At 38.9% G+C, this 19,757-nt stretch overlaps 4 protein-coding genes across 7 annotated transcripts in view; 3 read left to right on the top strand and 1 right to left on the bottom strand.

Moving 5' to 3' along the window:
* LOC107221709 (flotillin-2) overlaps positions 1–19,757 on the bottom strand; it is a 533,503-nt gene that overhangs the window by 42,204 nt on the left and 471,542 nt on the right. The window lies entirely within an intron of this gene.
* LOC107224454 (glucose dehydrogenase [FAD, quinone]) lies at positions 67–3,929 on the top strand. Its single transcript, XM_015664515.2, has 3 exons — positions 67–1,448; positions 2,736–3,021; positions 3,098–3,929. The coding sequence occupies exons 1-3, from the start codon at positions 226–228 to the stop codon at positions 3,464–3,466; spliced, it is 1,878 nt and encodes a 625-aa protein (XP_015520001.1). The 5' UTR covers positions 67–225; the 3' UTR covers positions 3,467–3,929.
* On the top strand, positions 3,994–12,088 carry LOC107224453 (esterase E4-like). Of its 3 annotated transcripts, none has more exons than XM_046731115.1 (9): positions 3,994–6,088; positions 8,416–8,685; positions 8,924–9,062; positions 9,217–9,562; positions 9,730–10,092; positions 10,216–10,376; positions 10,441–10,757; positions 10,831–10,985; positions 11,867–12,088. In XM_046731115.1, the coding sequence occupies exons 2-9, from the start codon at positions 8,450–8,452 to the stop codon at positions 11,905–11,907; spliced, it is 1,758 nt and encodes a 585-aa protein (XP_046587071.1). In that variant the 5' UTR covers positions 3,994–6,088; positions 8,416–8,449; the 3' UTR covers positions 11,908–12,088. The 3 variants fall into 3 exon arrangements, with proteins under 3 accessions (XP_046587071.1, XP_046587070.1, XP_015519999.2); XM_046731114.1 differs by having other exon boundaries at positions 11,862–12,088; XM_015664513.2 differs by having other exon boundaries at positions 10,831–12,088.
* LOC124292844 (juvenile hormone esterase-like) lies at positions 13,671–19,583 on the top strand. The gene is made up of 7 exons (XM_046731118.1): positions 13,671–13,982; positions 14,555–14,693; positions 15,765–16,110; positions 18,127–18,489; positions 18,572–18,735; positions 18,807–19,123; positions 19,185–19,583. Exons 1-7 carry the CDS (start codon positions 13,771–13,773, stop codon positions 19,429–19,431), a joined length of 1,788 nt encoding a protein of 595 aa, XP_046587074.1. The 5' UTR covers positions 13,671–13,770; the 3' UTR covers positions 19,432–19,583.

Raw genomic sequence — 19,757 nt, 5'->3', positions numbered from 1 at the left:
TTATCTAAAGAATAATGCATGCTTCAACCTACGAGTTTATCGGTCCGTTTCAAGTTCTGAATTATACTAATTATGGACACTGTATTGCTGATTACCCAATACTAACCTGTAATTTATGGAGTCGACGAACAAAAGCTAGAGCAGTAGAACCAAGTACTTGGTGTTATATATTGAGCTATTCTGTTACGTTGTGAGGTTAATTAGTTTGGAATAGTTCGTAGGCAGATGAATATGGAAGCGTTAAGTGCCTTGGCGGCACTTCTGCAGTCGGGGTTTAACCTGGCATTCATAGGAATATTAGAAGTACTAATAATTCTCCTGCGGCCTGACTTAGTAGACCAGGGAAATCGAGTGACGCCGGTTGTCCCGGAGGACATGAGCCCCAGTTACGACTACGTTGTGATCGGCTGCGGCTCCGCGGGATCCGTCATAGCGAACAGATTGTCAGAGGATGGACGTTCGACGGTGTTGGCGCTGGAGGCGGGAAGAGACGAACCACCGATTTCGGATGTCCCAGTGCTGATGCCGATGCTCCAGCTAACGGACTTGGATTGGTCCTTCAAAACCGAGCAATCGACGCGCTACTGCCAGGGCATGAAAGGCCATCGCTGCAGCTGGCCAAGGGGTAAAGTGCTCGGCGGAAGCAGTGTGCTCAATGCCATGATCTATGCCCGGGGAAATGGACGAGACTATGATGAGTGGAGGGATGCGGGAAATCCAGGATGGGGATATGACGACGTCCTGCCATACTTCAAGAAAGCGGAGAACATCTCGATCCCCGAACTCGAAGATTCGCCATACCACGGAAGGGATGGCTACCTTACCGTCGAGGAATTCAGACACCACAAACCCTTGAGTGAATTCTTTCTGCAGGCTGGTAGGGAGCTGGGATTCAACGCGGTGGACGTCAACGGCGCCACTCAGACAGGCTTCACCTTGGCTCCCGGCACATTAAGGGACGGGCTGAGGTGTAGCACTGCCAAGGCCTACCTTCGCTCGGCGAGCCAGCGGCAGAATCTCCACATCGGCACGGAATGCACCGTTGAGAAGATCCTCATCAACACTACGACGAAGATCGCCTATGCTGTCCAGTTTCGAAGAGGTGGAGAGATGTACACTGTCCACGCTAGAAAGGAGGTCATTATCTCGGGCGGCGCGATTCAGTCCCCGCAGATTCTGATACTCTCGGGCGTCGGGCCGAGGGAACACCTTGACGAGCTAGGACTTGAGCTCGTTCATGAAAGTCCTGGAGTCGGCAAAAACCTTCAGGACCATATCACGCTTGGTGGACTCACATACTTGATAGATCTGCCTAATGGAACTTCCAGCAATGATTTTGGTGGCAGTAATACGCTGACGTTGTCCGCGTTGACGGATTTCTTGAAGAACGCTACTGGTCCGATGTACGACCTTTCGACTAATGAAGTGTTGGGGTTTGTCAATACCAAGTAAGTGTTGCCTCCCCCCCCCCCGCCCCAGAAAAAAAATACGAACTTTTGGGGTTGAGATTCGTGATATAATTACGAAATTCCCGGATTTACTTTCAAGTTTGAGGGTAAGCCTTGAATTTGATGGTTACACCTGACCGTTTTTTATGGTAGACTCTCATCTTTGATATGAGTGAAGATAGCAACGTGAATGTATAAATGATGCTGTTGTTGGAAAAATTGTTATTTTGCAACTTTAGGATCATGTGAAATTCGGTGAAACGTGAAAAAGCACAATACGTGTATATTCTGTAGCATCGAGCCAATCGAAGCAATTACGAATTTGCAAGATGATAATTTTCTGTCGATTCTTTCATTAAGCTCACCTTAGGAACTCTAACTGCATTGATTTTGATGGTAACCCGCAAGTCAATAATTACACTCAACTGTTTTAAAGGGTACAAAATCATTAACTTTGAATATAAATACTGAACACATTGGGTATAACGATGGACCGATCGCATTGCCTGAATCAAAACTTGGGGAAAGAAGGAAAAACATTAAAAAAATATCCAGTAGTGTTATTTGTACCAATGATGGTGAGTACGAATTTACAACCATCCCTACTATGGAATGTGAATAAATTTCAGCAGATTCTAGATATTGACAATCTCAGAAGAGGTTTGATGATTATGATATTACAATGATGAAACTTTACTGTTTTTTATCCGGCTCTAATGTTTTTTGGGCCTATTTTCTTCACCTTAGAGATCTTCAGAGTTCACTTGGGAACACATTTTTGGAATAGTTATCTCGGTAACTATACTATAATAATAAAGTATATCTTGAATGTTTCTCAGATAATTAGTTGTGATTCAGCCAGCGACGAAAATGAACCCAAAAATATTAAAACCTAATCAGAAACATCAGTTCAATAATTTCAAACGTTCCAATTATAAAGCCTTGTCACTAATATTTTACATTTTAGCTTATGTTCTTTGAATTTGTTCAGGTTCATTTCTATTATATAGGAGGCATATTATTTCACCCGTGTTTACCATTATTGACAAATAACACTACTAAAGATTTTTGGAATGGTTGAGTTCTTTTTGCTGAACTTATGATTCAGATAGTATGGCTCATTCATCTTTAACTGTTAACTTTGGAGGTAAATTCCCATCCCAAGTTTAAATTAGGATTTGCACTCGATTTGGGGTAACTCTGAAGCTGGACGATCGAAATTGACGGCAAATCTGAGTTTTTCTTGGAGAGCCAACTCGATAAGTGCCTTTAAATTCCGTTGCACAGGTTTAGCGACGATGATTTGGACTGGCCGGACATCCAGTATCACTTCGCGACATTGAGCCAAAACGGACGAGCGTCGAGTATCATTGCTAAGCGGAATAACAATCTCAGAGATGAGTTCTTCGATAGTTTATTCAGCAATATACTCGATCACGCTGCTTTTGAAATGGCCCCGACACTGTTGCGCCCGAGGAGCAGAGGGTACATTACGTTGAGGGACGCTGATCCCGACAGTCCGCCGATTATAGTGCCGAACTACTTCGGCGACCCGCACGACCTTGACGTTTTGGTGAGCCAGTCATTTGTTTCGTACTTCACTAGTCACCATGGTCGAACGCGTTTCGGTCAACAGTTGACTGTTTCAGGTACAAGGGGCGCTAATCGCATACAACTTAAGTCAGACTCCGACGATGAAGTTGTTAAACACGCGTCTCAACCCGAACCGGATACCCGAGTGTAGTCATTTTAGCCTGCCTTCGGAAGAGTATTTTCGGTGCCACGCTAGGTTCTACTCGTTGACGATCTACCACCCAGGTTGCACCTGTAAAATGGGACCCGCTAGCGATGCTATGGCCGTGGTGAACGGTAGACTCGAAGTTCACGGTGTCAAGCGACTCCGCGTTGTCGATGCTTCGATTATGCCAAATCTCCCGTCCGGTAACATTAACGCACCTGTCATTATGATCGCTGAAAAAGCTGCACACATGATCAAGGAAGACTGGAGCATCTTATAGTTTTGAATCTGGAGTAGGTTGAACATCCATAGTTTTTGATAATTGTTTACGTGGATAGTCGTACATTTAGTCCAGTCGAGATAGACATAAAAATAGCCTTGAATGGAAATAATTAGGGGGAGCGATTTTTTTTTCTTAAATTTTAGGGGGGTAGTTGGAAGTATGAATATCGATTTTCGGGAAAATCCCGCCATTGCGTTCGCCGCCATCTTGATTTAAAGTTCAATTTTTTCGTTTTTCTGAAATAACTCGTTAATTTACAACTTTAGAGCAAAGTTGTTGGAAATTTCCCACAAGTTTGGTCATTATCATTTTAACGCTAGGATCAATATTTGCAGAGTTATAATATATATTGTTACAAAGGGTGAAATCACCCGTTTTGCCCCCTATTTAATGATCTAGTAGTCATCATAGATAAAAGACGTTTATAAACCTCTTATGTCTTTCAAAAGAATAAGATTGCTGCGTCAACCAACATTATTGTAAAAACAGTCTTGTTTCAGACTTTAAACGAGAAACACATATTACGCAATTAAAGCATTTTCACAACATTTTATTCACGCTCTTGATTTTTGACTTGATAATTAAACTCGCGGATCCATATTTTATTTTCCGTAACGTTAAAGAACGTTACAATATATACATAATTTTTCGGATGTATCAGTTCAGGGGTTTTCCAATATACGTTACAATATATATACATATATATATATAAATCCGAAAATATTGATCGTGGAGTAAAAAAAGTGTGAGAAACAAAGTTGAAGGAAATAAAATTCCACCCATTAGGATTTTTTTGATAAACTTGATAGTATAACTCTGCAAATATTGATCCTAGCGTAAAAATGATGATAACCAAACTTGTGGGAAATTAAATTTCCAACAACTTTGGATTCCACCATTTTTGCTCTAAGGTTGTAAATTAACGAGTTATTTCAGAAAAACGAAAAAATCGAATTTCAAATCAAGATGGCGGCGAACGCAATGGCGGGATTTTCTCGAAAATCGAGATTTAGACTTCCAGCCACCCCCCCAAAGTTTAAAAAAAAAGAATCGCTCCTCCTAATTATTTCCATTTGAATGTCAATTTCAACTGGACTAATTCAGTATTCATTAGATTTTTATATTCGTATGTTGCAAAACATGAATTTGAAGATTATCCCGGCATAACGAAGAAAATAGAGGGGGATATTGGAAGTTGCATTCTTGGAAAATGTGTTTTTTGTCGATTTTAATCGATGACAAGGTTCGATAATGTCAATTCAACTAATTGATAATTTATTATTACCTGAATCTCAGTTGCGTCACTTGAATAATGGATAATTTTAACCCTTATGTGCACAACCGGGTACCCGGGTATCCACCTCGTCACATTTTTTCTCATAACTTGAGTAAAAATTAAAATTCCGACCTGAGTCTCCGAATCCCCATTATTTAACTCTTTTCGAAGCTAAAAACGTATTGGAAATTTGTTTCAAATTTTTTAAACCAAAAAAAAATGACGTTAAAGTACATGTGTATAAATGCCACAACCGGGTACCAGGGTATCCACTAGATGAAAAATGATGTTTAGGCTCAGGAATTAATTAATATCATCGGTAAATATTTCATTGCGGTAACAGGGGTTGATAAATAAACAATACTAGGGAGAAAGTCACACCACACCACTATCCCCACTACTGCAGTTTTGAACATCTGCCGGTTGCCGAAGGGTAAAAATAACCGCGCGCTACCTGAGCAGCACTCAGCGACCCTACTTCTAACTTTTTTTTACCGAAGCTATAGCATGCTGGGGGACTCGAAAATGGCTCAGATAGTTTGTATAGATGTGTATTTAATATAATAAATTTATTCCAAACGATTCCGTTCATATGCATACTCAGGAATGAAGAAAAACTAGTGGTGGATACCCGGGTACTCTGGTTGTGCATCAACCTGCTAAAAGTTTGTTGTGCACATAAGGGATATAAGTGTGATTTTTCAATTCTCAATTCCATTGCCTTATTTTTCGAAGTCTTGGAATAAAGTAGCAGAAAAAAATGATAGTCAAAACATTGAAAACAGACAACTTAATATTGTATTCATACATTCTGATGCGTGATTGTAATAAGTAAACGTGATATACAATGCGGCCTGTAATATATCAGAAATCCTCACACATTGCGTACGCGAGTTATTGAGTACAATGTGCGTATCACGTCGTAACAGCATAGTGAAGGTTCATTAATGTGGAACTGACAATGAGTGGGGAGAAAGGCGGAATGAGATGCTCGGAAGTATTTTGTGTCAAGTCGAATAACGCATGACGTCGATTCTGCGCTAGCGGTTATAAAAGTGTTTTAAAACATAGATCCCTTCAGAGAATTAAAGTATTTTCTTTTTCGGTTGAAAGTTGATCATCAAATTGTATGAAAGTTACAAGCCGCCGGCAAAGAAAACAGTGGAGCTAATAATAGCACCAAGGTCATATCCAGATGTATATCGATATTACTCGCTCAAACTTCCACGTTATATCTTCTACGATAAGTGGCAGATGAAGTTGTCGCCAAGATCTGACGGCTGTTCAAATTGCTCATTAGTGCAATTTGGCTGGTTGCGGGTGTTGTAGGTTATTGTGAAACGGTGAGGTGATGCGACGTTATTTAGAGATATGTTTTAAGATTATGCTACTCTCTTCTTGACCGACCGGAATTACCGACAATTTTGCTCGAATGATGAACGCCGAATTATCGTCGTGGTTAATGATATGAGTAAAAATTATTTGAAATATTATTATATGACTGGTTTACAATATCACATATGCATGTTATAAATGGTAGAATAGAAAAACGAGAATCGATCTCATTCCGAATTCATATTCCTATTATCGGAGACACTGAAACTTTGTTTAGCGATGACTGATCAGACTTCTTCGGTAGAACAGCGTACAGTCCGAGATACCGTCTTAAGGCAATGCTGTACACTGTACACCTTCTTAATCGATCAACGGCATCTGTGTATAATTTTAGTTTTTGGTATACCGTTTACACAGGAAACTTTTTTCCACTTGATGTTGGTAAAAAATTACGACCAACACAACCAAGTCAAGAGTTTTCGATATTTTTTCTGCTGTAGAGTTGTCAAAATATAACAACTTTATAAATCAACTATAAAAGTCTGAAGATTGCCCAGTTGTGATGTACATTAGAAATTTCATTAATTCCGAACAGCAATTTTTGTTCTCATTTTCGGGAATCCACCCTTCGTTTCTCAGTGGCCGTATTGAATTTAAGGATGAATTCCCTATTTATTAAATAACCCGCTTATTTTCAATTTAAAACTGCAATCGATGATAGCCAAACTTAGAGAAAATGTCATTCTCTGCAACTTTGGTTTTAATCTTTTTTTCCTGCTACGAATATTTTTCGATTTAGATCCGCAGGGGGAGGGGGGGCTGAAATCTCATAATTGCGTTATCCCGTTTGTTGTTGAGTTTATATGTAAAAGTCAACAACAATCGAGATAATGCCATAATTAAATTTAACTCCCTCCCCGTTCGGGTCTAAATCGAAAAGTAACGACCCTAGAGAAAAATGGTACAAACCGAAGTTGTAGTGAATAAAATTTGCTTCCAGTTTGGTCATTACCATCTTTAGTGTTAACGGGAAACTAAGCGAGTTATTTAATAAATAAAGAATTCACACTTAAATTCAATATGACGACCGAGGAACGAAGGGTGGGCTCTTGAAAATCTGGATTTAGACTGCCAATGACCCTACCCTCCCCCCCCCCCCCCACCCCATCTACCCACGATTCTTGGAGGTAAATTGCTGTTCAGAATTAATACAATTACAGCAATTTTTTCGGTACTTCCCGATTGGGCTAATTGTAAGAAATAAGATTCTGATAATTGGGTCCTCACGATGGAATGAATTATCTTTACTCATTGATGAAACGGGATTGACAAGTTAATACATAAATAAATTGACATCGCTATAATATCCCTGATAACTTTCTCTCTATTGATAAACGAATCTTTCCACATGAGAGCAGAAACGCTAACTAGTCAAACAATATGGTAATAGATAGTACGATTGTTTCGATGAAATTGGGGTCACCTCCTTACAATTAGAGCGATAGAAATGTCGAAGGCACGTCGTCGAGGCCGCATTTGATAAATGTGATAAAAATGTAATTTTCTAACATCGTTGTACAGAGTGTGAAATACATATATTAAGCACCAGGAAGACAGAGAGAGTTGGCACGTCTTTGTTTTCCGTAAGTTATCGTTTGCTACATTTTTATAGGACTCGAAAAACTAGAAGCCTGTGAATCCTGATAGCGCATCGTTGTAATAACATTCAAATTAATTAGCATTGCAAGAATATGAAGTCCTGGTATGATATAATGAAAACATATCATCATAGCGATGGTCATATGATTGTGATAACGTGGTGTGATTAAGTTTTTGTTAGCTAGTAATCAAATATATCTTTCAATCAAACAAAGTTGAATACTTCATCAGCTGAAAATGTGTTCGATTATGAGCAGTAAGATTAGATAATTAATTAAAGATTGTTTGAAGCTGAATTGTATAGGTAACTGGAATTAAAAATTATTCTTTACGAAAACTTGACTTTGAACAGTTGTATTATAATATCAGAATATCAGGATACTGATCAGAGATGTCGGAAGAATCAAAAAGGGTGTTCAAGTACTTCAGGGATAGACTAAGAAGTTGTTCACATACTACTATGACGTCGGACTACGTTGAGCGTCCAAGTTCAATTTGTCATAGTGAATTTGTGTCTGTAGAGATGCGCATTAAGCGATTAGAGATGGAATGCGTTTAACTTCGTTGATGATTAAAAATATCTCGAGTTGACCATGTTTATCTAGTGGTACAAAAATAGAATCTTTATAAGGCTGAATAAGATTTGGAGAGTAGATTCTAACGTTTAATGTTACAGAGAGTTACCAGCGTGTTGAGTATTGCAAACAACGATGCGGATAAAATTTAGAAGTGATTTTTCCATATTCTCACTGCTGAGCATCTTGTTCACGCCGAGCACAGGTCAGTTTGAGAATGACACTGGTTCCACGGATGCAAACGTTTCTCTTCCAATATTGACAATACCGCAAGGAGAAATTCAAGGCGTGAACTTGGTTACTTACTGTAACAGGACAATTTATGGATTCCTGGGCATTCCCTATTCCCGACCACCGATTGGAAATCTCAGGTTTAGTATGAAAAATTAATCATTGATATCATAATCACTTAAACTTATCAGAGAATTATCGTTGTGCAGGTTGAGATAAGACTAAGTTGTTTGGAATTGTGATATGCAAGTGTTTGCAATCTAATCGCGCGACCTTTTCATTCAGAAATTCATGTGATTACCGTTTTAGTCAGGTCGTAATGGCTTTGAAAGCAATCACTAGACGAATGATGAACATAACCTTATCATTATTTTACAGGTTCCGCAGCCCCGTGGCAGCAAACGCTTGGAATGGAACTTTAGATGCAAGTACCGACGGAAATATGTGTCCCCAGCTATCAGGAGATCATTTTATAGGTGATGAAGACTGCCTGTACCTTAATGTTTACACGCCACAGGTGATATTTAATATCCATACGTCAAATGTGAATTACTTATCTGCAATTTGATCGAGCATAGACAAAGTACGGGAAAGAATCGAATAAGAACTTGTAAGGAGTGAACTAATGCAATGCTTCGGATTTGGTCGACTGATCATTTCTTGTTACGTAGATTTCGGATGAAACTTCCACTGTTCCGTTACCGGTAATGGTCTACATACACGGTGGAGGATTTGAACGGGGTAACGGTGGATTGTCTTCATTCAGCCCTAAATACCTCCTCGACAAAGACGTGGTACTCGTCGTTTTCAATTACCGACTTGGAGTTTTGGGATTCTTGAGTACCGGGGATGAAGTTGCCCCTGGAAATTATGGATTGAAAGACATGGTCCTGGCCCTAAAATGGGTTCAGAGAAATATCGGGTATTTTGGTGGGAATGCTGATCAAGTTACTATTTTTGGCGAAAGTACCGGTGGCGGTTCGGTGGAGCTCTTGGCCCTATCGAGATTGACGGAGGGTATGATTATTGTATAACTTTTTAACACCATGATCGACGGTTATAGCTTTAATTGTGAAAAGAGAACTCCCAGTGGGTCATTGGAAGAGTGTAAAGATTGTTGTGTTTCTCTAGAACGCTAAGTAACGGTAGCAACAATACAATATTATAATTTAATCTGTGGGCAGGACTTTTTCACAGATACATAACGGAGAGCGGGTCGGCATTGTCAATTAGATGTTTCCGACCGAAAACAACGTATGTTCGACGTGCTACTGAGTTGGCCGAGCTGCTCGATTGTCCAACAGACTCTACAACTGGTCTTGTCGACTGTCTGAGAAACCGTGACGCAAAAGAAATTATAGGCACCAAGTCTTCTTTCTACGTTTGGGAAAACTTTCCCGACATTATATGGGGACCGACGGATGAACCGGATGTAGACGGAGCTTTTCTAACCGAAAATCCCGTGAACCTGTACGCTGCTGGAAAAATTCGTGACCTACCCTGGATGACTGGCGTTGTTCATGATGAAGGATTAATTTTGAGCTTGAGTGAGTAAACATTGGTTGATTAGGGAGGATGATATCAACAAGTTGTTCTTGTACAATATGATCTGAAAACAAATCAATCGGATAAATTGTCGATTGTCTGATGTGTTTTTTCTTTTCGTTCAGAGTTTTATGTGAATCCGGATAAGTTCGAAGAGTTATTAAGCAAATTTGACGACGTCTTACCTTATGTGTTGCAATATCATAACGTAGTCGACGACGAAAATGCCTTGACAACCGCGTTGAAAGCGTATTATTTTAATAATATGACTGCAGAGAGAAGTAGAGTAAGTAGTAAATAAGTTACTAAAGTATTCTGTGTCAAATCCACAGTCAATCTTCTTTTTTCAGCTTCTCTCCAATCTCACAGATCTCATCGGTGACTCTTTCTTCATATTTCCAATTTACAATGCGCTTCAAAAGCGCATGCTTTTGGTGGATAGTCCCGAATATTTTTACAGATTTGGGTACCGGGGCAGTTATAGTTATACTTACAAATACAGTGGCGGATCAACGGACAACTACGGCATAGCTCACGCCGACGAACTTCTTTATCTCTTTCCGTACCCCAATTCTACTTTCGGAAACCTTGGTGAGGAAATGAGTGAGACCGATTATGAAATGGTTGAAAACATGGTGCAACTTTGGACGTCATTCGCTATCAATGGGTGAATTTAAATTCTGAACAGTATGAGTACAGCTTTACTAGTAGGAATTAAGAAAAAAACTTTATTATTGCAGAACGCCTACCGAGGTGAATCGGAGTGGTATCAAAATTTGGAAACCATACTCAGTGGAGGATAACTATGTCATGATAGGGGATCATTCAGAAGTAACAAACAAGGTTCTTTACTCTTTCTTGTCAGACAGAATGGGCTTCTGGAAAGATTTGACTGGTACAATTTCAAATATGTCAAATACTGCCCCAGTCAGAACTAATACTTTTTTCGAGAATATCATGCTCAATTTAAAATGTTTTGTATCGTTCTTATTCCATAAGATGTATTTAATACATTAAAAATCTGAGTAGTGTGAGATCGGCAAAATGGGGGCACAATTATTTGCATTAACCCTTCGAGGGTAACGTCATTTTGACTACCCTTAAACGGTAACGTCGGGTCACTCGTGTCCGATGCTTAAAAAAGTTCTTTAAAATGCTTTAAAAAATCTGAAAAAATTCATGGTGACTTATTAACTATCCTAGAATAAAAATAATTCACCATATTGCCGATTTTTTTTTCTCTTTAATTTAGTATAATTCAATAATCAAATTAAAATTTGTCAAATGCTTTTTTTTTTCAAATAGCCATAATTTTTGATAAAATTAATATTTTTTGATGATCCAAGCGGGAAATGAAAGTTTAAGAGTTGTACTTCAATAAAAAAAAACTTGAATGGCCGTACGAATGAATAGAATGCTTAAGTTTTGAGCATGAAAAATCGGTTTCAACACGTGTTTACATTCAAGAGTTAGATTAGAACACTCAATTTTCGTATACACGTGTTTACGTTCAAGAATTACATGTGTATGCTCAATTTTCGTTTTATTTTATAAATCCTTTTGGAAAAACACACTTTTCTGATAAAAAAATAGCAAAAATTCGGAAAAACCAAATTTCTTACCCTACACTTTTCACACTCATGTACGGTAACATCGGGTCACTCGTGCCTTTTTAAAAATATGTCTGATCCTCACGACGCGACGGCTGGTAAAGGGCTGCGGCGTCGGTGCTTGGGGATATAGTAGCCTACTACAATACAATTTTTTCCAGCACAGTTCGGCCGGACTCCCTTCCCCCCTCCTCGAGTTACCAATGAGAGTTACTTTTGCCGAGGCACGAGTGACCCAACGTTACTGTTTAAGGGTTAAACAAATGTATGTGTAAGCTTCGAGTTAGCATCTACCTATTTCCAGCATTGTACCCGTACATAAATTGTCCAAGTGTAATTGAATTGAATAAAAGAAGGTATTCGAGATAACGAATAGCAACTACGAAAATTGAGAGTATCAATAAAAATCGTACAGATTTATTTGAAATCTGTAGAAAGTACCTGGTTAATTTTTCCTTGACTCGACTCACCCAATGATTGTTGCAGTTATTGCACACAATAGTCACCGGATTTTATTCCCATTTACAGTCAGTCGTTGGATCTCTGTCTTACCTGAAACAGAAATATCGAGATTACATCATTTACTTGTGCATCATAGTTTGCAGACGATTTTTTACAGCTTGCGATAGGATTACCAACAGGCTTACTTGAACATCAATTACGAACAGTCACTTATTTATACAAGTTAGGACGACATTTTGTTCGAAAAAAAGTTTCCAGCTTGATTTATTTTTCGAATGACTGCAAAAACAATAAACATCTAGATATTATTTATAAAACACCAATATCAGTGTGGAACCAGTTTGTCTTTGCCGTGGTAAAGCTCTACAGCAATTCCCCAGAGTTTAAGTAGTATGGTGTGAAGACAGAATACCCGTACGTGTGTCAAAAAGTTCAAGTTAGATGTGACTTTTCACGAACTGAAGATTGTAGTCTTTCAAACCACCGAGCCCTGGTGTTCAAAATTCAGGCTTGAGAAGACGCGACCAAAGGTATCTTCAAGATGTATTCAGTTTCACTTATTAGACAGCATTAGAGGGACTTCGTAGTGTTTTATATTTAACGTTTCATTTCTGTTGGCAGAAATGTTTAAGACAAACAAGGTATGCACATTCCTCAAGCAAGAGAAAACGATTCTTTTCACCGTTTTGCGGCAAAATTTTCTCAGCAAAGTTGCGCAAAGCCCAAAAGAAAAACATGAACAGAAAGTACTATTATGTAACGCATGCATGAGAAGGTGATCCAATTAAAATGCTGCGCATGCGCAAATGGGCTCGATTTTGCTTCTCACACTAGTGTTTTCTTCTCGTTCACTTTTCGCATTAATGGTTTCCACTTCTCACGTATCTCTCTCATGCCCAAAATCGTCACGAATGGATTTCTTATCCTTGGTCTCCTCGTTATGGACATCTTTGTGTTCCCACTCCGTTATACCTGAACACAGTGAGTCGAGAGCTCTAGCGATGTGGGTTGCACCGAGGCGTGTGCATATGCACGCCGATAATTAGAACAAATAAGTAGTAGTGTAGCTGATTTTATGTCATCATGCAAAAAAGGTCCGATGAAAATATTGAGAGACGATAACTTCACTGAAAGTTTTCACTTCTATCACACGTTCTGTGACGCACATTGTTTTTTTTTCTTGATTTTGTATCGGAATACCTGAAAATATCTTTCTATGTTTTATTGCACTACTTTTCTCACCCAATTATCTACCCAATTTTGGACTTTCTGAAGTATTTAAGGAAACAAAATCGTAATAGTACATTTTGGTTTTCTTGTCTTTGTCCCCTGGACTCCACCGTGGACCCCGCCTTTAGACTGCGTAGGTATGTAATCGTAAATATCTAACACTTATCATGACCGACACATTTGACCATGAACACAAGTATGTAAGATCAGTAAAATAACAATATTGGCGATAACACTATTCGCTCTCTGTTTATTGATGAAATTGCGTCACTGGTCTAATCCGTTTGATAATACTGCACAGTTGTGTGCCATGACTAAAGCTCATGGCAGTCAATCAATTGAAGTGATTGTGCTTGGGAATAATAAAAATACACTGCAATGGGCTCGCCAAAGGTTTTAAATTTTGTTTTGGTTACTTTTTTCCTCAACGTTCTCATCTTCTTTCGAGCAGAATGCAACGCAGCGACCGCTCCGGAAGTAACCGTACCTCAGGGCGATCTGCAGGGCGCGATTCTATTCAGTCGCCAGAACAGAAGCATCTTTGCATTCTATGGAATTCCATATGGTCAACCACCTATCGGAGATTTAAGGTTCGATAATATTATGATAGAGGATTGAGAAAACCGAATTTAGCAGTCTACCAAAAATCAATGACAGGACGAATGCTTTGGTGAACGACGATTTTTTCATTTAACAAAATATTTAAATGTATAAACTTTTCACAATGTTATCAGGTCAAAAAAAGAAAAAAAAAAATGTATTGTGAAACGATGTTTCGGTTCTAATGGGAGTGGGCTCCTCAGAACTAGAAGTCTTTGATTGAAAACATTATTTTACAACAGATTGTGATGTTATACAAACGTAATACTGGAAAATTTTACGCGAAAAAGGAAAAAAATTAGAATCGCAAAAATATTTAGTCTTACATTAAAAAAAAAAATGTGTAAATCATTTAGGTGACTTTTGAGAAAGATATCATTTAACTTGATTAATTAGATGCAGTGAAATCATCAGCTATAAATGAGTGAAAAGCCAGTTGTCAGATTAGCTTCGGAAGCATGAGTAATTGAACCTCAATAACTAAGTTCAGAGAGTGGCACAGTTCGCAAATCTCCGGACTTTCGAACCGTCTGAAGTATATAACTTGATACTGTATTTTCAGATTCAGCAGCCCTGTTGCAGCAGACGCTTGGAACGGAACTCTGAACGCAACTGTTGAAGGGAACGTGTGCACTCAGTATTCTAACGGAGCAGTTATTGGAGACGAGGACTGTTTATACTTGAACGTTTACACGCCTCAGGTGACAATGCGAGATTCCTAATTCTCGCTGTCAATCCACCCTGATTTTGATGAAACTTTGCAGGATTATAGTATAAGTTTAAAAAATAGACGCGTGCTTTTGATATCTGCGGTATTACACCCTAAGAGAGTGAAATCAAATCTTGATAATATCTCATTTTCATCCGTCCCGAAGTAATAATCATTTTAAGATAGTGTTATACCGTGATAAAGTAACCCTAAAAGTTTGACGGTTACTGATTGCGAGTCCAATGGTCAAACTTCAAAATTCAAAGCGGTGGACCCGAAAATGGTGGTTCGAATTCGATGAAGATTCGTGTCTTGGTGTTTTTGGGTTCGCTGATTTTGAATCTGAGATCGAAATGTGTAAATTTTATATGATGGATTGACTTTGTCAAAATTGTTTCAAATAGCATAATTTACGTTCAAACAAATTTTTTAAATTTACTTCGCCATTCAGTATTTTGAAATTTCGATTACAGGTCCAAAATTAGTGACCTTAAACTCGTCAGAATGCCGATTTTTATGAAATTTAAACAGTTCTTAACAGTTGATAAGATAATAAGCCTGTAGAGACTGCCATTTCTAATTTTAATCTTCTGTTTCAATACTTGAAACCAACTGCTTCAAAAATGTTGGGATACCAGTTTCAATTGAATTCGAACCGGCTTTGGTAAAGTCAGTTCGATATTTTGGATTTATTATTTTGAATTTTGCTTTTGAAAATCGGTTTTATCAAAGTTAGGTCGAATCTGATGAAAATTAAGATATCGGCGTTTTCGTGGTAGTCGAATTCAAACCTGGAATCAAAAGTGAAAAATTCGAAACAGCTCACCCGAAGTGGCGAACTGACTTCAAAACAGGGTTGAAACTTCATGTAAAAAGGTGAAGAGTAAAAAGATTTGATATTTTTGGGGATCGTTTTACGATCGCCGGACGGCATTCCGCGGATGCAAAAACATGTGTTGAATGTTTCCGGACACTCTATAATGCCGAAATGTTTCATTGACATCGGAAAGTAACACGTCGCGAAGTTTTTTTGTGAGTATAACTCTTCATGTGTTTCCGTCAGCTTCCGAACAACACTAACTCATCACTGCTTCCGGTAATGGTTTGGATACCTGGTGGCGGATTCGAGCAGGGCAGTGGGAATTCGGATCTCTATAGTTCAGAGTTCCTTCTCGACTCAGACGTGCTCCTCGTTACAGTCAACTATCGCCTTGACGCGCTGGGCTTTTTGAGCACCGGAGATGAGGTTGCCCCCGGAAACTGGGGGATGAAGGACCAAGTTCTGGCTCTGAAATGGGTCCAGAATAATATTGCATACTTCGGTGGTGATCCTGACCAAATTACACTTTTTGGTCAAAGCGCTGGCGGTGCATCAGTGCAACTTCTCGCATTATCGGATTTGACCACTGGTGAGAGGATATCCTGAAATAGTTGTGATGTCCAGCTCTCGAGCGGCACAAACAAATACATAACTTAAATTAGAAGCGACAACAGCGTCAGCTTCTTTGATCTTCCTGCTGCCAGTTCATAAGATCTTGATTGAGTATGGCACTATGTTTGCGGACAATGTTCACAGCTTCACGGAATGCAATTCAAAACATAAATCTGGCATCAAAGAACAGTTTCCTGATAAGTTTATGATAGTCTCATCACGCCAATAATGATATTTTGGATAAGTGTAAAAACTAGTAATTATAGAAAATATGTAGAGCATTATTTGTCAACCGACCCTACCAGATACAAAAGTTTTCAGATCGGATTCAAATTTGAACAATCTATAGCCCAGTTGGAACGGAGTTTGAGGTCAATTTCCCTTTTGCCCTTGTACAAATGGCTATCAAATTCTCGGGGGATAAATTTTGGAATTTTGCCCGTGCATTGTAGTCTTTGGATATCTCGTAACTCCCAGTCTACTGTATCTTATCAATTTTATGAAAAGTGTTCTGGATTTTTTTCTTTATGCGCTTGTCATCGGTAGGTATCAAGCATTTTATGTTAAATAAAAAATTTAAACCGGGTTTTTGAATACAGCCGAAGAAAAATTCAGTTTTCTCAAATTTCAGCACGATTCATTTTTTTAAATCATGCACGGAAAAAAAAATTCTGTTCGGCGAGCTGTATTCTACAGCTCCAGTAACTATACGCACTCTACGGTCTATCTTGTAGTTACAGCAACTATATATTAGTCAGCTCTGATAGCTGCAAGTTGTTCAGCTCTCACAGCTGAATGGTTTTGCTCTAAGAGCTGTAAGTTGCGCTGTGCTCTGGTGCGTTGACATATTTCATAACCTTCAAATTTCATGAGTATAATTTAAATACAGTTGATAGATAATTGTTTAAATAGTCCATTCAAATATGTAAATGACACTGAATAAATAATGATAATAATGATGAAAAATAATACTAATAGCAATATAATTGTACTATTTAATAATAAGCGCTGTGAGCGGAGCCGAAAAATTCTGGTCTAGCTCTTCGAACGAAGCTGTTTAGCTGAGAGAGCTGAACAACGTACAGCTATGACAGCTGACTAACAGTCAGTTATACGAACCATGCAGTGCTCTTCCAATAACAGAACGTTTAGTTCGACGAACTGTTTACAACTAACTATCTAATATTTAGTTCCACGAGCTGAATTTTTTTTTCCGTGTGCTTAAAAGAAGGTTCGACTTTTTTACTGTAAGTATACCACAAAAGAAATTATGGGCCGACTTGAGGTTTTCTAGAAATAGAGCACAATCTAAATGGAAGTGTCATTTCCGAGCGACCGGACGGAGTGCATTGCTAGCAAATGACACTTTCATTCAAGGCGTGCTCTGTTTTTAGAAAATTACAAGTCAACTCATAATTTCCTTTGTGGTGCTTACAGTAAAAAGTTAAGCTTTCTTATAAATGAAATTTGAAAAAACGATGGTGCCGAAATTTGAACAGACTGGATTATTATTTATCATATTGAAAAATCAAATTCGAATTTCGATTTCATGTAAAATGCTTAGCACCAATGGAAAGCGCGTAAAAAAGCGATTCGAAAACACTTCTGATAAATTTGATAAGATGCAGTAGGCTAGGACTCAGACATCCACAGACAACAATGCGCGGGCAAAAATCGAAAATTTCACCTCTGAGAGTTTGATAATCATGTGTGCTAGGCCAGAAAAAGAAAATTATTACAAACTCCAATTCAATTGGGCTATAGATAAAATAATATTAAGTCCGATTTGAAAATATTTTGTTCGGGTGGGGGCAGTTAAGAAATAGAGAAAAGTTGCAACAGCAAATTGCCTCATTGTCATTTTTTCGGGATACGCAGTAGGTATTTCTACGTACAACAGAAACAATCGAATCAGAACCATCGCTACAAAATTTCAGATAACAATGTATACGTACTACGTATTCTGTGCTAAAGATTTCTTCACTTTCTATAGGTCTTTTCCATAAGTATATTTCACACAGTGGGTCGGCACTCGGTTTCTGGCCCTGGAGGCTCAGTTCAACCTACGCCAATGTGGCTTTTGAGCTCGGCGAGTACGTTGGCTGCCCGACGAATGGGTCCATTTATCTTGTAGCCTGTCTTAGGCAAATCAATGCGTCGGTCATCACACAGGCCAGAACCCAGTTCTACGTCTGGGGGACGAATCCGTTTCCGGTTTGGGGTCCGACCGATGAGCCGGACATGGATGGTGCCTTCCTTACTGACAATCCTGCAACTCTTATTGCGGCTGGCAAAATGCGTGACCTGCCATCCATCACTGGCAGTGTCAGAGATGAAGGCGCCGGGTTTTTAGTTGGTAAGGAATAAAATCGGTGCAGAATTACAGGTAGAAGCAACGAGTTGAATCGTTTTATTTAATGTTTTCCTTTATTTCTCAGCCAGCCTTCCAGGGTCTGACTTGCTCGAAATTCTGATAGATGATTTTGACAACCTTGCGCCAATTATCTACCAATATTCCGGACGAGTAGACGACGAGTCCAGTTTTACCGCTGCATTAAAGTCGTACTATTTCAACAACGACATGACGACTAATAGTACTCTGGTTGGATTTTACTTCGTTCCATTCATTGATAGAACAGGCTAAATAGTCTGATCTGCAAATTTAATTTTCAGCTGTGGTATAATCTCACTCGACTAGTGACTGACTTATTCTTTACGTATCCAATCTATACCGCGGTTCAGGAACAGTACGCAATTGCCGAAAATTCGCCGTACTTCTATTCGTTCGAGTACCGTGGAACCTACAGCTATGGAAGTCAATACATTTACAGTTCCTTGCTGGACGAAAGTATCAGCCACTGCGACGAGCTACTCTACTTGTTCCCAGAGACTGAGTCACTCTTCGGTGTGGGAACCGAGAACATGACCGAAACTGACCTTCTCATGGTCGAGACGATGGTTCAACTCTGGACCACCTTCGCCATCAATGGGTAAGGCACTTAATGTGAACTCTTTATTTAACCTTGCGTTAATTCATGGTCATGATTTCAGGACACCAACTACTTCAGCGGTGATCAGCAACACGACTTGGTTACCATATTCTGCGAATGGTAACTACCTCCGTATTGGTAACGACGATGATCCGACACTCGAAATCCAGTACAATTTTCTCCAGGAGAGAATGCTTTTTTGGAAGGAACTGATGACCTCCACAACTTCAGGGAGTACATCCTATGGTTCATTCTCCCTGCGACCAATTGCTATTCTTTTGATTATTTATTCGAAAGTATTTTTGTAGGCAAATGCAACAGATTTTTTTTTTATCAGTATCGATTCAAGAAACGATCCAACGAATTATATTTCCAAAACAATGTATCAAAACTCGAGGAGATCAAATGTGAACATTATTTGTGACTAATTTTATTAAATAGAAAATTATGTCATCGGTAATTTGCACAATTGTTTTGACATTACGCGTATCCAACACACTGATTTTTTAAATTTGATAAAACTACTCAGTCATGTAAAGGTGACAGGTGAAATCCGAGTTATCATGCCTTGCGAAGATAGATACAGCGAATCCTGCTCTTCAATCGGTTTTACGAGGCGGAGAATTAATTGGAA

Source organism: Neodiprion lecontei, chromosome 2 (genome assembly GCF_021901455.1).
Source record: "Neodiprion lecontei isolate iyNeoLeco1 chromosome 2, iyNeoLeco1.1, whole genome shotgun sequence".
NCBI classification, from domain to species: Eukaryota; Metazoa; Arthropoda; class Insecta; order Hymenoptera; family Diprionidae; genus Neodiprion; species Neodiprion lecontei.
Note: the sequence above shows the minus strand (reverse complement) of the source record. Positions and strands in the feature narration are given on the sequence as shown.

What these genes read in the sequence shown, in the direction of transcription:
- LOC107224454 (XM_015664515.2), top strand. Translation starts at nt 226, where the DNA reads ATGAATATGGAAGCGTTAAGTGCCTTGGCGGCACTTCTGCAGTCGGGG. An exon ending in TTGGGGTTTGTCAATACCAA is followed by an intron (nt 1,449 to 2,735) that starts GTAAGTGTTGCC and finishes TCCGTTGCACAG; the next exon opens with GTTTAGCGACGATGATTTGG. An exon ending in CGCACGACCTTGACGTTTTG is followed by an intron (nt 3,022 to 3,097) that starts GTGAGCCAGTCA and finishes TGACTGTTTCAG; the next exon opens with GTACAAGGGGCGCTAATCGC.
- LOC107224453 (XM_015664513.2), top strand. Translation starts at nt 8,450, where the DNA reads ATGCGGATAAAATTTAGAAGTGATTTTTCCATATTCTCACTGCTGAGC. An exon ending in TTAATGTTTACACGCCACAG is followed by an intron (nt 9,063 to 9,216) that starts GTGATATTTAAT and finishes CTTGTTACGTAG; the next exon opens with ATTTCGGATGAAACTTCCAC. An exon ending in TGACTGCAGAGAGAAGTAGA is followed by an intron (nt 10,377 to 10,440) that starts GTAAGTAGTAAA and finishes TTCTTTTTTCAG; the next exon opens with CTTCTCTCCAATCTCACAGA.
- LOC124292844 (XM_046731118.1), top strand. Translation starts at nt 13,771, where the DNA reads ATGGGCTCGCCAAAGGTTTTAAATTTTGTTTTGGTTACTTTTTTCCTC. An exon ending in TGAACGTTTACACGCCTCAG is followed by an intron (nt 14,694 to 15,764) that starts GTGACAATGCGA and finishes TGTTTCCGTCAG; the next exon opens with CTTCCGAACAACACTAACTC. An exon ending in AGGCGCCGGGTTTTTAGTTG is followed by an intron (nt 18,490 to 18,571) that starts GTAAGGAATAAA and finishes TTTATTTCTCAG; the next exon opens with CCAGCCTTCCAGGGTCTGAC.